The sequence below is a fragment of the Phodopus roborovskii genome, unplaced genomic scaffold (assembly GCF_943737965.1).
Source record: "Phodopus roborovskii unplaced genomic scaffold, PHOROB, whole genome shotgun sequence".
In the NCBI taxonomy this organism is placed as follows: domain Eukaryota; kingdom Metazoa; phylum Chordata; class Mammalia; order Rodentia; family Cricetidae; genus Phodopus; species Phodopus roborovskii.
In genome coordinates this window covers 544,081-560,452 of record NW_026126575.1, presented here as the reverse complement: position 1 = coordinate 560,452, position 16,372 = coordinate 544,081, and the positions used below count along the sequence as shown (strand labels likewise).

At 38.0% G+C, this 16,372-nt stretch overlaps 1 protein-coding gene across 3 annotated transcripts in view; it reads right to left on the bottom strand.

Moving 5' to 3' along the window:
- Nucleotides 1–16,372, bottom strand: part of Gfpt1 (glutamine--fructose-6-phosphate transaminase 1) — a 57,358-nt gene that overhangs the window by 22,089 nt on the left and 18,897 nt on the right. For all 3 annotated transcript variants that reach the window (XM_051203438.1, XM_051203439.1, XM_051203440.1), the window contains 5 exons: nt 15,872–15,951; nt 11,219–11,324; nt 9,157–9,320; nt 8,174–8,269; nt 2,349–2,446 (listed from right to left, as the gene is read on the bottom strand). In XM_051203438.1, coding sequence (XP_051059395.1) covers nt 2,349–2,446; nt 8,174–8,269; nt 9,157–9,320; nt 11,219–11,324; nt 15,872–15,951 — 544 coding nt within the window. The remainder of the gene's footprint in view (nt 1–2,348; nt 2,447–8,173; nt 8,270–9,156; nt 9,321–11,218; nt 11,325–15,871; nt 15,952–16,372) is intronic.

Genomic DNA, 16,372 nt, shown 5'->3' with positions numbered 1-16,372 from the left:
AAGGAATTGTTTTGTTATATTTGGTCCCACAATGATTCTAATTTGGCAGTTTTTAGCAACATTGCAGCAACATAATAACAACAATATTATAGCAACATGAATGCCAAGTGAAAATTAAATGTTCCTACTTTTAATTACTTTTCTGATGGTATAATTTATTTATAATTATTTGTAGACCAGATACTGACACTAACAAGCTAAATGTTTTCCTTAAAACCAATGAAAATAAAAATTTCACCCTAGATTACAAATCTATTACATTGGAATTTCTATCTTCAAGCAAACCTAACAAACCTATTAGATATAAAAAATTAACATAACTAGCCAGGTGATGGTGGCCCACGCCTTTAATTCCAACATTCAGGAGACAGAGGCAGGCAGATCTCTGGGAGTTTGAGGCCAGCTTGGTCTATAGAGTGAGTTCTAAGACAACCAGGGCTACATAGAAACTCTGTCTCAAAAAACAAAAAGAAAAAAATATCAGTTCCCACAGGGTAAGAGATAAATATTTGTGTCACAGCAAATAAAAATTTATTATCATGAACTTTGCAAATCAATCTTAAAGCTGAGTGCAAGAGTTCTGTGTATGCCAGTGTGTAATATACTTCCTTATAAAGAAACCACAGCTGGATATAATTTCTTAAGAGGCCAGGTCCCAGTTTCTTTATCGACAACCAATATAAGTCCCTAGTACAGGACTTTCAGCTTCTAAACCCTAATTTAACAAAGTCTGGGCTGGAGAGACATCTTAGCAGTTAAGAGCACCAGCTGCTCTTACAGAAGACTCAGGTTCAGTTCCCAGCTGCCACGGGGCGACTCACAGCCATCAGTAATTCCAGGAGATCCAATGCCCTCTTCTGACCTCCAAGGGCACCAGGCATACACATAATGCACAGCCATACTTGCAGGCAAAACACTCACACATATAAAATAAAACAAATAAGTCTAAAATTCAATAAAAAACAAAAAAACCAAAGGTTTTTAACAAGCATACTTCCTTTCTTTGAAGAAAGGTATCCATGAAGCAAACCCTGCTGAGGCGAAAACAAATAAATCACTGGCCAACTGTCTGCGTCTAGCCGGCAATTATAAGCAAAATAAGCAAACCCCAAAAGCCTTAAACAGGTTGAAGGAGGATCTTAGACCTGATCTTAACAAAACAATGAATATAAGAAGGCATGCTCTGTGGGCTACTTAGGACAGTACAAAGCCCCTTCTGTAAGCATTTTGGGGTAAATTGGATGCGACAGGTATTCTGGCACTCAGGAGCCAAGGAATACCATAGGTCACAGTAAGCTTAACAGCTTACAGCCTAGCTTCAGGGAAGGCTTCCCCAGTGTTATCAGCTCTGCTTCAGCAGAGAGAACTTCCCCACTGAGGTTGTTACAGTTTGGCTCTGCTCCCAGGGAGAGTGGAGTGTAGAAACTCTGCTCTGCCAGGGGAAGGTTTCCCCAGCTAAAGTGTTGCAGCCCTGCTCCGCTCTACTGCAAAAGAAGATCTTCACCCAAACCTCATTCAAGAGACTTATTGGGAGGTAAGGATCCAGGAGTGTCTGACTCTGCCAGGGTGGAAGGGGGCAGCTGGAGCTCCACAAGCTGAACAGGCACTGGATTTATAAAGGGCTTCTTAGGGGGTGGAGCTTTCTCAGGAAGATTTCCAGGGTGGGGATTGGTCAGATTTCAGTCCTTGAGCTCAGACTGGCTCAGGGATTGGTTGGTTTTCTGCACAGGTTTAGGGTCAGATTTGGCTCTGGTTTCAAGGCCAAAGTGTGTTTCTTTCGCTGGTCCCTTTTTGGCCTTTTGGCTCTAATTTTAGGACCTTTACTGGTTCTGATTCCAGGGACAAAGTGTGCTTCTTTGGCACTGGTTTCAGGGTCAGGATCAGGAGCTCTGCTCAGGGTGTGCCTCTTCCCTCTCTGGTTATATCAATCAATCAAAGGTAGTCTATATGTAAAAAACTTTGTACAGCATATCTTTCATTAACAATTCAAGCAACTAGGATACCTTTCTGTCCCTTTCCTAAAGTGTCAATGTAAAAAATGACACAATAACATGTTTTTAACAAAAGATAGTTTTACAAGGCTAAAGTAAGATGGTTCAATAGGTGAAGGCACTTGTCATATAAGCTTGAACTAAATCCTAAAACCCACATAAAGGTGGGAGAAAACCTACACTACAGTTGTTCCCTGACCTTCACATGCATGCCTCCCTACACATATCATACATGCATACAGTAATAATTTGTAAAATCGTAAACATAGTTTTACATGATATGTTACTAGAAATACTACAGATCCACAGATACCCTGATTCCAACACAACATAATTAAATGTAAAGAGGCCACTTACTGCCATACCAGCGTGGTAACTAGTGCCACAAGCAATAAGAATCAACCGCCGACACCGCTGGATCTCCTTAATGTGATCTTTTAAACCTCCCAAATTCACTGAAACAGAAATTTATGTTCATAATTACTTAGGAAAGAACCATATAAAACAGGCAATTCTCTTTGTAAGTAACTAATGTCAATTTGAAAAATCAATACTACTGTTTTAAGCAATTCATATTCCTTTTTGGAAGACTATTTTGTTGTAGTTACGTAAATTAACAGTTCACAACTTAACTGGCCCCTCACCAAAACTGCACTCACCTCACTAACCACCAAGGAGTACAGACAGGCATTAAATCACTTTAAGTCACTTTTCATTCCTCTCTAGAGAAAAAGTTATCTCAAAGGAAAAACCATAGGGACAGAACCAGCATGTCAGCTACCAAAAGCTGGATTTGGAGAGAAGAGGACAACATTGTCATAAAGAAAGTTTCCAGAATGACAGAACTGTTCTATATTTTGATTCTGTTCAGGTCATGATTATGACATGTCATAACCCAGAATCTTATTAGGAAGCTGAGGCAATAGATCCATTTGATACTAGTAATTCAAGACCAGCCTGTGCAATGTAGGATGATCCTCAGAAAAAATTAACCAGAATGTTATATTTAAAATGATTGAATTTGGGGCTGAAGAGATGGCTCAGTAAGCAAGATGACATATTGCTCTTTCAGAGAACACAGGTTCAGTTCCCAGCACCCACATGGCAGCTACAACTGCCTGTACATTCAGTTTCAGAGGATCTAACATCTTCTAGCTGCAGATGTGCACATGCACACAATGCACCTACCTACATACAGGTAAAATAGGGATACACATTAAAATAAATAAATCTTTAAAAAATTGTTTGTTTGTTTGTTTTTTTTTTTAATGATGTATTTGGGTAGGTGAGATGACTTAGAAGGCAAAGGCACTTGCTGCCAAGCCTGATGACCTGAATTCTAGTCCCAGGACCCACAGGATAGAAGGAGAGAACCAACTCCTATACTCCTACAAGTTGTCCTCTCACCTCCACCTGCATGCCATAACACGTGCCTATACACATACATGAAACAAATCATAAATAATAAACGGAGGACTGGAAGATAGGTTAATCTATAAAGTGCTTGCCACACAAGCATGAGTTTGGTCTTCAGAGCCCACATAAAAAGCTGGGCATGCTGGGATGTGCTTATTTCCCCCAGCTCTGGGGAAAGAGACAGAAAGATACCTGGGGCTCACTGCCAGCCAGACTAGCCTAATCCACCATGCCAAGTCTCAGTGAGAGCACCTATCTCAATAAACAAACAAAAAACAACAACAACAAAACAAAGTGGAATAAGCCTGAGAAACAACAACCAAGGTTCACCTCTGGCTTCCACATAAGCAAATACATGTACACTTGTACACACCAACATGGGTATGTACAATCACCCATACAAAATGATTATTTTCATTATGTCTAATTGTACTTCAACAAAGCTACATAGAAAACTACCTTCATTATGTTTATTTCTACAAACTCCAAACTATGGTGATATATTTTTCTAAAAATATTGAAGACAAGAAGTATTGAAGACTGAACTATTGCCAGACCCTATAGCCAAATAAATAATATGCACTGAGATCATTTAAGACTATGCACTCAACCTGTTATTCTATTGTATGCTCAGCCTGTTCAACCTGCCTTTAAGAGAACAACACAACCAACTTTACTATGCCTTGGATTTCCCATGCAATCAACTTTTACAACTTAAGATAAATGCATAGTTTTAATCTTTAATTGTATACTTTTCATTCCCCTGACCCAGAATAATGAATGTGTGCTATGGTAATAATTTGCCAAAAGCAGCAAGCAGGTTGAAAGCAACCCTAAACAAAACAAATAACACACAAATGTTGGAAGCAATGTGTGCTTGTGGTTTGGAGTGCTATTCTGGGTCAGTAAGTAAGGTAACTTCTTCCATTGTAAAACTCAAAAGATTTTTTTTATGAAGAATTCCTCATTTCTTTCCCATACCTTGTTGTTCAATAGAAAGGAAAGCCCTGTGTTAGGGATAGCACAACACATAGATCAGACAATCAGTCATACAAAACAGACATGCTACCAACATGCCTATAACCACAGATGGAAGACACAGGGACAGAATCAGAGAAGTAAAATTTGAGCTCTTTCTTGGTCAAACTACTCCAAGAGGAAGTTTCTGTTCTCATTCCTTAATGCAACACTGATGCATTTTGGTCCCCCCCAAGGGTTCTTTAATGTGGTGCCAGTGCACTGTAGTACTGTTTGTATACAAGCCCACACTCTTCTCTCAGTGTTTGTCATTTCTAATGTTGGCATTACTGGAACTGCTTAGGCACCCCTCTCTACCCATCTACCACATCCCTCTACTGAAATCCCTTTGGATCATCACCTTCCTGAAGATGATGACAGCAACATTCTCTCAACTCTTTTCGCTTTTTAAATTATCAAAACAGGCTGGAGATAGCTCGATGGGTAATGTTTGCTGTGCAAGCATAAGGACCTGATTTTGGATCTCTAGCACTCACATAAAAAGCTGGGCAAAAAGAAAAAACAAAAAAACAAAAAAAAAAAAAAAGGGTTCCTGTAATTCCAGCATTAAGAAGGGGAGACAGGCAAATCCTAACATTAGGAAGGTAGAGCTCAATAACAAGCCAATTTAGCCAACCAGTGAGCTCCAGGTTCAGTATAGAGACCTTATGTCAAAAATAAGGTGGAAGGCAACTGAGGAAGACACTTGACCTCTGACCTCCACATGTGTTGTGGAATATTAGTTTACGATGTTTTACATTTGTTTATGCTGTGAAATATTTGTCTAACGATGCAAAGACGTGTTGCATTCTTTCATGCTGTCTTTGTTTAACTCTGTAAAGCTGTGTTACTTTGCCTGCTAAAAACACGTGGTTGGTCTAATGAAGAGCTGAACAACCAATAGCTAGGCAGGAGAGGGATAGGTGGGGCTGCCAGACAGAGAGAATAAATAGGAAGAGAAATCTAGGCTTGAAAAAAAGAGCAAAGAAGGAGCAACAAAAGGAGGAGAAGGGGATGCCAGGAGCCAGCTACCCAGCCACACAGCCAGCTATGGACCAAGAAGAAAGATATATAGAAGAAAGAAAAGTAAAAAGCCCAGAGGCAAAACATAGTTAAAGACAAATGGAATAATTTAAATTAGTAAAGCTGGCTAGAAACAAGTCAAGCTAAGGCTGGACATTCATAAGTAAGAATAAATGTTTTTATTTGGGACCTGGGTAGCAGGTCCCCAAAGAGTTAAAAGCAATCAAACAAACTACACACACGCCCACATATACTTATATACAAACACTACTACAGTGTTGGGACATTGATACCACATTGAAGAAACCTTGGGAGAGGGAACAACAACAACAACAACAACAGCAATAATAATAACAATAATAAAACAAACAAAAAAGTACTGCTGGTTTCTCAAATGACATAGAATATAAACCACACTACTTAAGGCTTTCAAGTCCCCTGTGACCATTATCTGGTTCACTCCTATACCTGCTCTAAATTAAGCCACAGTATAAAAACAGTGTTCCCACAGGCTTTAGCATGTGCTGTGAAGGTTTAGGTAGTGAAATATATTGGTAAGTTATATTGCTAAATTGTTGTGGGCTGTTTGAACTCCAAGAGAAACTGCCTCTGGAAATAGGGTTTTGACACCACACCATTTCAGACCCAAGCATGTTTGTTCTCTAAGATCTCCATGATAGGGAAGAGAACAGTAAAACAGCTCTAATAATAATAAGAAGAAGAAGGGAGAGAGGGAACTGGAATCGATATGTAAAATAAGAATATATATATAAATAAATAAAGTTCCAAGGAACAGCTCCAAGGAAAAACTACTTTTCCTGTAATAAAGTGTCTATAGTGGAGAGGAGGAAAAGGTCTGAAATGCCTTATACACAGTCTGTGAAAGAGACAGATTCTCATCATGTAAACCAGGCAGGCCTCAAACTCCATGCTCCTGCCTCAGCCTTCCACACATGGGCCATTATATCTGCATGATGCTTTAGTCTGACTGTGACAACATAAGCCTTAACTAATGGAAACAGCAAGAAAACCTGGAAGATGGGGGTAATCAAGAAGACCACACATGAAGACAAGTCTGGTTCCATAAATGTGACCTTTGGCAAGACATTCAAACTGACAGAGCCCTGATGTCCTCACCTTAAAAAATCAAGAAGGTAATTGTTATTCTATTTATATTAGACAAGTTGTATGCACATAATACATGTAAGAGTTTTTAAAACAGTTAATGTCTCAGAGCTGAGGATATGGCTCAGTAATAGACTACACGCTTAGCACATACAAGACCCTAGTTTTGATCCCCAGGATGCAGAGTGAAGGAATAGGACAAGACAGAAACTATGAAGTTTTCAAAGCCTGTCTCATTCTTTTCCCTTAACAAACAAATCTTTTTCCTGACTTTAATCCCATAAATTCTTCGAGCACTGTTGTTGGTCCTCCCTGAGTCTCCCTGCTCACAGATCAATATGGGTATTCATTGTCTTGCTCCTGTCTCTCCCCTGGACTCCCTCTTTCTCTTTTCATTGTGTCCCAGAAAGATCAACATCCTACTGACACATGCATATAACCCAGGCTCTTGCTCCTTCTGTACCCTGGAGACTGGCACCCAGTCATTTAAAATCTTCAGCTTCTTTAATAGAGGCGCCTCCACTGAGTGTCCTGCTCCACCTCCTCAGGACAGTTCCTCTCCCCTTCCTTCCTACTCTTACTTTCTTTTATAACTCTTCAAATACCACATCTGGTATATACCCTAGACTACAGAGTTCTCCATGAGCAATCTCCTGATGGTTTTTCCCACCAGTGCCTTAACTAATGCTCTTCCAGCCAGCTCAGTATTCCCATCTGACATCCATGTATTAACATCTTCCAAACCCTTACCTTCTTATTTCATGAGACCTTCCCTCATCCCAAGATCCCTTTCTACAAACAGACTCATTCTTCATATTTCCTAAATTCAATATTAAACTATAAACATTTTTGAGTGCTGGGATCACGTTTTTACTTTCCTTGAAATTGTTAATTATATATTGATCTCCTCTATACATGATTAAAATATTGAGGGCAAGACTACATCAGAAACTTTACCATAGTCTACTTCTATGACATGAATTGAAGATTAAGAGTCTATGGCCTCAAGATGTCTGTAAGCTCCTTTGATGTGTGTTCTAGAGACTAATGTTGCACTTTGACTTCTACCTTAAACATGGAGTAAGGTACAAACATCATGAAAGACCTCTGTGGAAGTTCTTTCTTTTGCTTGCTTCTGAAAGAAACACAAGGGCTAGAAAGATGATTCAGTGGTTAAGAGCACTGCTCTTGCAGAAGACTTGGGTTCTGTTCCCAGGATCCACATGATGGCTCATAGCTATATGCAATTATAGTTCCAGAAGATCAGATGTCCTCTTCTAACCTCCAAGAGCACCAGGCACAAATGTGGTGCACATACGTACAGGCAGCCAAAACTCTCACACACATAAAACAAATAACCTGAGCAAGCAGACAGGTTCTTTCCAGAATCCACAATGCCCAAACCCAGTATGTGACAGTCACCCCCTTTACCATTTTTAAATATGCCATTCAGTGGGGTGATTCCACCCTGAGGTGCAATCACGCTTTGATGTCTGGCAATCTCAGCTCTTCCACAGATCTATATAAAGGACAATAAACTTTCAGGTTGCTAATGGCACTCCTACAAGAGACTGAAATGAAACAATAGTAAATGTCATTACCAGTATAGTCATCAAAATTGACTCTTCCTCTCATTGTGTTCACAACAGATTCTGGCTGTTCAAAAATTTCTTTCTGCATAAATGAACTAAAGTTGCCTATAAAAAATATAAATTACATAATTAAAACAACAGTAAGTGAGCTAAAAAAATAAGAAATCTGTATACAATCAAGTCCATATCTTTTCTTTTTTTTTTTCAAGCCCCTATCTTTTCAACATGATCTTGATACATGTTCGTTATACAATATAGAAAACCTCCTAGAAGCCTGCATGAGTGTTTTACTCTACATGAAAAATAAACAAGGAAGAAGTCACTTTTATTTATTAATTAATACCTAAAATGCATAGTTACACAAAAACAGGGACACAAGATAACTTTTGAGTCAAATTTAAGTTCAGACTCATCAAGCTACCCTTTACTATGTTGACTGTGAAAATTCCTTATTTATAAATAAGATGAGTATATACTTCTGATTATGGACTATAGTGTGGGTCATGTGACTTTGCAGACAGTAGTTCTACAACATCAGAAAAGAGAACAAAAATCCTAACAGTTAATGGCAGTAAACATTATGTACAGTACACTGATATCCGGTACTGTTCTAAAGTTTTCTACGTATCAGCCTTGTTGATCTTCAACACAAACTTAATGAGATGGAGTCTGTTTTCCCCTCTTAAGACATGAGAAGACTGAAGCACAGAGAGCATACAAGAAGAGAACTGGACAGAACATGAGTCATATTTACTTTTAAAAAGCATCTTTAAACATGTGGTACTATCTCCTTACAGAGTTAAAAAAAAAAAAAACATGAATTAATTTTAAGAACTATTTATTCTAAAGACTAGCAGATAATTTCTCCAGAGTCATCCCTTTTCCTGGGTTGACCATATACACTCATCATATGGAAGCTTCATAAGCAGGACAGGAAGTAAAATGACTCCTTTCTTTAAGCACCCTAAGTCCAAACATTGCAAGACACTCACCCTTCATGATCTGCTGGAGTTCCATCTGGAGGGTTTGCACAGCTCGGCCAGGATGGTCTCTTGCAGTTCGTTTAATTCGATGGATAGAAAGACGGCCATCCACCACTGCTGCAACATCATCATCTTCAAGAAAGATGACACGATTGGTGTGTTCTATCACAGCACTACAAAATGGTCAAGGAGATGTTATTATCAATAACCAAGGATCACTGTCACCAAGAAAGTTATCATTAGAACACACACACCAAGCTCAAACACCAACTCTCATCTTACACCACATGTTAACTGCCAATGTCCTCACTTCCTACAGGGCCATAGTGAAGATGGGGTCATTGTGGAAAAAAAATAAAATGGACCTCTGCACAGCAACCTAACCAATTAGACAAAATCAAAGTCTATCATTTTAATCCCTATTTGTGAAAAGTTCCATCCACTGCTACTGATGAACACAAGCGGCACCAGCTCTTTGGCTGGCTTCTGCAGTACCCTCCTAACTACCCACTATTTCTCTTACCTATCTACCTATTCTCCTGCTCGTGTCCCATCAAGCATCCTCTCATTCTACTCAAACTGTTTAATGCCCTTCCCAACCTCTCATAGATGGGCCATCTGCACAGAGTCAATGTTCTTCTCCCAACCTTTCTAAATACCTGACTGTCCCTTAGCTCAGTTTGAGGTTCATTCCCTTAAAAAAAAAAAAAAAATCTACTCTTGTTACAGGCAAGTGTTATCTCCCTCCATTATGGCAGACCAAATTGTATTTTTATCTTACCATTCTCCTGAAACTAGCATATGGCGTTGCTCAATAAGCATTAAAAATGAATCTGTGGTGATATTTTGTTTATGACCTAATAAATGCACTGGAGATCAGTTTGCAAAGCCAGCCACACTAGTTAGCTATAGAAACTAGACAGTGGTGGTACACACCTTTAATCCCAGGACTCAGGAGAAAGGCAAATGGATCTCTATAAGTCCAAGACCACCCTCTGGGCTACTGGAGAGTGAATCAGAGCTCACACCTTTAATCCTAGGACTCAGGAGAGGTATTTAAGACAGGAACAGGGTCTCAGAGTTGGTCTCCATATTGAGGCCACACTGAGGGTAGGAAGACATTGAAGTCTCTAGACACGTTGAGGAGAGCATAGGAGTCTGAGTGAATCTGAGGAGTACTCAGGTTAGGAGCAGTCTGAGGATTGCCCCTTTGGTCTGAGCTGAGGTAGAGGTAAGAGCTAGTGGGCGGCTGCTTTGCTGATCTTCAGCTTGAAGCCTGAACCTCAATTATTTTTCGTGCTACATGAATCAAAAGCTGACAGGCTTCTGTAGTTTCTAGTTTAGGTCGTAACTATGAACTCTCCATAGTAAACCCACTTAATAACAGCAAAGACAAGTTTGCAAAATCTAGTAAACAATAAAGTTTGTTTCTCACTCAAATAATACAATCCTGGAAGTACTGAATGGTATCATTTTTTTTTATTCTTATTTCCTCTTATTTTCAGTCACAGTGAATGAATCAATCAAGTATCTGAGTGGTTCTATTTTAAATCCCCACTCATATAGTATTCGAATTACCAATGCCTTTAAATATTTCACAACATTTCCTTTTAAAATTTCAGTCTTCTTTGTAAAAGGATTATGCTGTAAGTTAATGCTATATGTAAAAGCTAAATGTCCACATCAGTTCCAAACTATAGTATCTCAGCAACTATTACTGCTAGAAAAGCAATCCCTCCTCCCTATAATACTTGGGTACACCTCCTGGAAATAAAACAAAGAAATAAAAAAATACTCCAAAGGAAATGCATTAGAATAGGTCTCTAAGACTATATGTGACTTGGTAAAGTGACCAACATGCTTTCAAGTGGTAGGAAGTATCTTACTGTCCCATGTCTAACGAGGTGACCTCTAATTTCTCAATTAGGTTCTGGAGCTAAGGCATCATTATTAATACACTGCTTGTTACAGAGTCGGAGGTTCTGTTCTCAACACCTAGATTTTTATAAATACTTTCATGGTTTAGGGAAGTTTTTCTAAAAATTGTCTTGACTCAATGAAGGGGGCTCACCTTGCATCAGAAGCAAAGTAATATTCAACTGCCTTTTCCTCCACAGGGAAAAGGCATGTCGTGCTGTCCACACGGGAGAGATTGCAGCTTCCTTTCTTGTCTTTGCCTAGAGCACAGAGATAACACAAAATCAGTAAGCACAGAAAATCATGCAACAATATAGAAATAGGTGGTATAACTGTTCATAAAGTCAACAACAAAAAAAGAGCAACACAAACAAATTCAGCATTTCTCAAATTTGAGGTATCTCACTGGATTTCCATGCAATAAGCCAGTAAGAACAGATTAAGAAGGGCAGTAAAACAACTACAAAGACTGTAAGGCAGACAACAGTGCTACACTATGAACTCTACAATGTTATTTCTTTTCAGGTAGAAAAGAATTTATTAATAATAGTTTATTAATAATAACTTTTAAAAATCTAGAGGCTGCAGGTCTAGAAAAATGGCTGAGATTGTGGTGGTCTGAATAGATATGGCATCCACAGACATGTGGCCTTATTGGAGTAGGTGTGGCTTTGTTGGTGGAAGTGAGACACTAGGTTGGTGGGCTTTGATATCTCAGAAACTCAAGTCAATTCTCTTCCTACAGTCCAAATGTACAACTCTCAACTCCTTCTCCAACACCATGTCTGCCTGCATGCTGCCATGCTCCGTGCCATAATGATAATGGACTAAAACTCTGAAATTCTAAGTCAGGTTCAATTAAATGTTTTTCCATTATAAGAGTTGCTGTGGTCATTGTGTCTCTTCACAGCAATACCACCCTAATTAAGATAAAGATAATGAGCACTCATTGCTACTGCAAAAGGACCCAAGTTTGGTTCATAGCACCCATATGGTGACTCACATCCATCCATAACTCCAATTTGAACAGATCAGATTCCTTCTTCTGCATCCTTGGTACCAGGAACACTTGTGATACACATACATACATGCAGGCAAAACATTCATACATATAAAATACAGCTTTTAAATAAAAAAACTAAAAAACATAATCAATATGGTGCAATGAAAAGTAAAGGCAGACTAGTACCAAGTTAATTTTTTAAAAAACATTTCTTGAGCTTTTTAATAGCAAGTCAGCACAGCAAATCAGGCGTATAATATTCAATTAAAATCAAAGCAAAGGGGACTGATAAGATGGCTCAGCAGGTAAAGGCACTAGTCACTAATCCTTAAACCTGAGTCCACTCCTCAGGCCCCATATGGTAGAAGAATACTAATTTCCACAATCTATACCTCACTGCCACACATATGCTGGGGTATATGAGGTATGTGTACTGCATATATACACATACATGAATAAATACATATAATTAAAAAGCAAAGCACAAGCCACTTTAACCATGACATGCCGATATGGTACCCAGTCACAGGAAATGCTATAAGCCAAGAATCTCTCCTGTCTCAGTAGTGCATTTCCAGTATCTTTTTAATTCAGGCACTTAATTCTTCATCAGCAATAATTGTTTTTGTTTTCCCTTTTTGCTAATTCACAACTAACATATAAATGAGGAAGTATGCTGGTATGACAAATTCTTTAAATTAAAGCCATGCTTATAGTTCTAGTACCTGGGCGGTCAGAGGTAGGAAGATTAGCTCAAGGCCATTTCAGTTACATAGTTTGAGGTCAGACTGGGCTACCATGAACAGTTATGCCCTTTCTCCAAAGCCAGAGCATAGAGGTCTTTATAAACCAAGGGCAGAATATCCACAGAATACCACAAGTTACTTGTAGTAAACATTCATATCTTATCCTCTAAAATGTATCTACAATGACTCTTAGAAAAGCATCTAAGTTCTACCTGTGGCTATTTAAGCCTGAAATCAAAACAGTATTTCCTAGCCAAACTCAAAAGCAAAGATGATAGTCAAACTTTAAAATACAACTATACATTGACATACTATAAAAAGGTAGCAATTGCTCACAAAGGCATAGCACCAAAGGAATCTATTGCAATGCTAATTTAACAGCTACTTGTTCTTGTCAAAAATCTTAAAACTGCCCATTAAAAAGTGAATTTTAAACCAAGGAGCTAGTGGCAAACAATTTTTATCCAGCACTCAGGAAAGCAGAAGCTAGCATATTTCTGTTGAGTTCAAGGCCAGCCTGTCCTATATAGCAAGTTCTAGGTCAGTCACAGTTACATAGAGAGATGTTGGAGAGATATCTCATTGGTTAATAGCACTGGCTACTCTTCCAGAGGACCTTGGTTGGATTCCCAATGTCCACATGATAGCTCACAACTGCTTGTAACTCTAGGGACAGAGGATTCAATACCCCCTCTTCTGGCCTCTAAGGTAACTGCATGCATGTAGTACATAGACATGCATTTAAACACTCATATACAAGAAATATTAAATAAAACCTCAAAAAATTGTTTAATAATTCTTTTAAAAAAAACACTAAATTGTTTGTTTCTAAAAAGATTACCATCACATGTGCAAGCCTCTAATCCTAGTACTCTAGAAGTTAAGGCAGGAGAATCAACAGTTTGAGGCCAACCTCAGCTATATAGAGTAAGACTTTGTCTCAAAACACATAATCTTAATTGAAGAGAAGTAGAAGTACAACCAAGATCCAAAATTTAAAAAATACAACCAGCTCTGTTTCTAAAATGTCCTAAAGTTTAGTATAACTCCAAATATTTGTAACTTCAGTATTAAGACAACAGAAGTATATCTCATTGAAATATTTAAAAGAAGCTGAGGCATCACTGCCCATAAGTGTCTATAAAATTCTTTTCTAATTGAGGATTCTCTCTTGTTCAACTGAAATGAAATACAGTATCACCCACTTTTCAGTGGGAAGAGGTGGCTTTAAGTTGGAGACAATGGCAATGGCCTGAAAGCAAGCCCAAAGCTCTCTCTACAGCCCTTCTACCAAGACTGTTCTCAAGACAGCATAGCACTGAGCTCCACAGCATCTACCTACTAGAATTAGAGGGACATGGGTATCAAGTGTCATCTCCCAGGATATGTTCCTTTCAACTTTTGAAAACCTTACTCATTTTTTATTATTATTATTTCCAAAAGCCACCCAAAATAGCCTACAAGATAGCAATTATGACACACAATAAGCAGTACTGTCACGGGAATCTAGAACTGTAGAACCAGCTTATGTGTCATCATTGGTAGATGAGTCTTTTTTTTTTAATTTATTTATTTTTATTTTTTGGAATGTACTGGGAAAAAAAGTATTACAGCAGGAAAAGTATCATCAAGCATTGAAGGTCGTTTAAGGAAATAATTTTCTTCCCATGTAAAACATGAAAGCAGTCACCCAAAGATGAACACTCTCAGCATTCTTTGGTAACCATTGTTCAAAAAGACAAGAATTACATATTAATAATGAAGGTTTCAATTTTCTGAACCCCTACCTTATACATGGAAAGTTCTTAGCAGTAAACAAGCAAAAAATACACTGTTGTCTTTATTTCTGTGTAATTCAATAAAATGGTTCAGAGTCTGCATAAAGACATACTAAGAAATCCATTTTTGGACATGTGTGGGGCACATTGCAGCACTCAAGAGACATGGACAGGATTATGAGTAAAGATCAGCCTTGGCTACATAGCAAGTTTGAGGTATTGTATGCTATGCAAGATCCTATTTCAACCTCCTCTCAAAAAAAAAAAAAAAAAAAAAATTGGTGCTGGAGAGTTGGCTCACTAGTTACTAATATTTCCTGTTCTTTCAGAAAACCCAGATTTGGTTTCCTGAACCCCTATCAGGTGGTTCATGACAATATATAACTGCAGCCCCAGGGAATCCGATGCCTCTGGTCTCCCAGGGTACTTTCACTATCATGCACATACTCACATGCAGACATACATGTCTACATATAATAAAAATATAATACATATTTAAAAAAACAAAACAAAACCAGGGAGCCCAGGATACAAGCCAGCAGTAAAACACTTGCCTAGTGTGTTTAAGGCTCTGGGTTTGAATACCATCCCAGAACCAATAAATAATAATAAATCCAAAGCAGAATATGACTTAAATTAAAATAAAACCAATGAAAATCTAAAAGTAAAATGTCATGCACTAAATACTAAATAAAGACCATCTAAATCTAGCTTAGCTAAAAGTGAGGCTAAATGACTTGGAAGCAGCTGTTTAGAGTTCAGTGTTCCTTCCATAATCAAAACATGCATCCTATGATTTTTAAAATAGGAAGGAAAAAAGGCCTTAGATTTGAAATATTCCTCAAACCTCTCATTTTAGGAAAACGGTTATGAATTAATGCAACTTTCAAAATGGCAAAAGCAAACAGACAAAATATATTCTGCAAATTAGAAAAATGTCAGAACATCTCCCCACAAAATAAGCATTTTTAGAGCTTTGTATACTTCAAAAGCAAAGAATTAGTAAATGAAGGGAAACAAGTGAAATCCCTCCATCCATGCAGAGTGCATTCCCACCTCTTTCTGCCTGTGATCCCCACCATGTGAATTTTGATCCAATCTGAGTCCTAGCTAAGGATGCACAACAGAGAAAAATTCTTCTTGTCAGTGTCACAACAAGTTTTTCATGTCTACATACAACTATGCACAGGTATACACAGATCTGACTGAACAGCATTACCACAGAGTATAGAACAGGGTTCTCAGCTGCACTGTCCTTACAATGTAATGCAACAGCTTACCTGTTCTGTACAGAATTGGAATGTGATCTGTAGAAAGCTTATGTTCACTCCGCACACCAATCAAGAGGGGGCTACCTCGCCTGAAATGCAAGACGAGTCACAATCAAACCTTTTGCATAAATAATGTACTAACAATACAAAATTTAAGTATGAATTCAAAATTCATTTTAATTTGAAATGTAATGCTCTTCAAATGATTTAATTTAGAAATGATCATGATGTTCTTAGAGCAATGAGAACATTTAAGATCTGCTAACAGAAGGGTATCTTTAATCTGAAGGCAGGATCCTAAGGATATCATTGGTGTCTGTGTATAATTGAATGAAAAGTTCCACTCGACACTAAAAGAATAACAATTTAAAATATAATGCTATAAAATATGAGTTACATACATATATACATATAGTTGTGTATGTGTTATACATATTTTATGTATTATATATAATTACATATTTATAACATGTTATCAAACATGAATTGAACTTCAGGTATAACAAAATA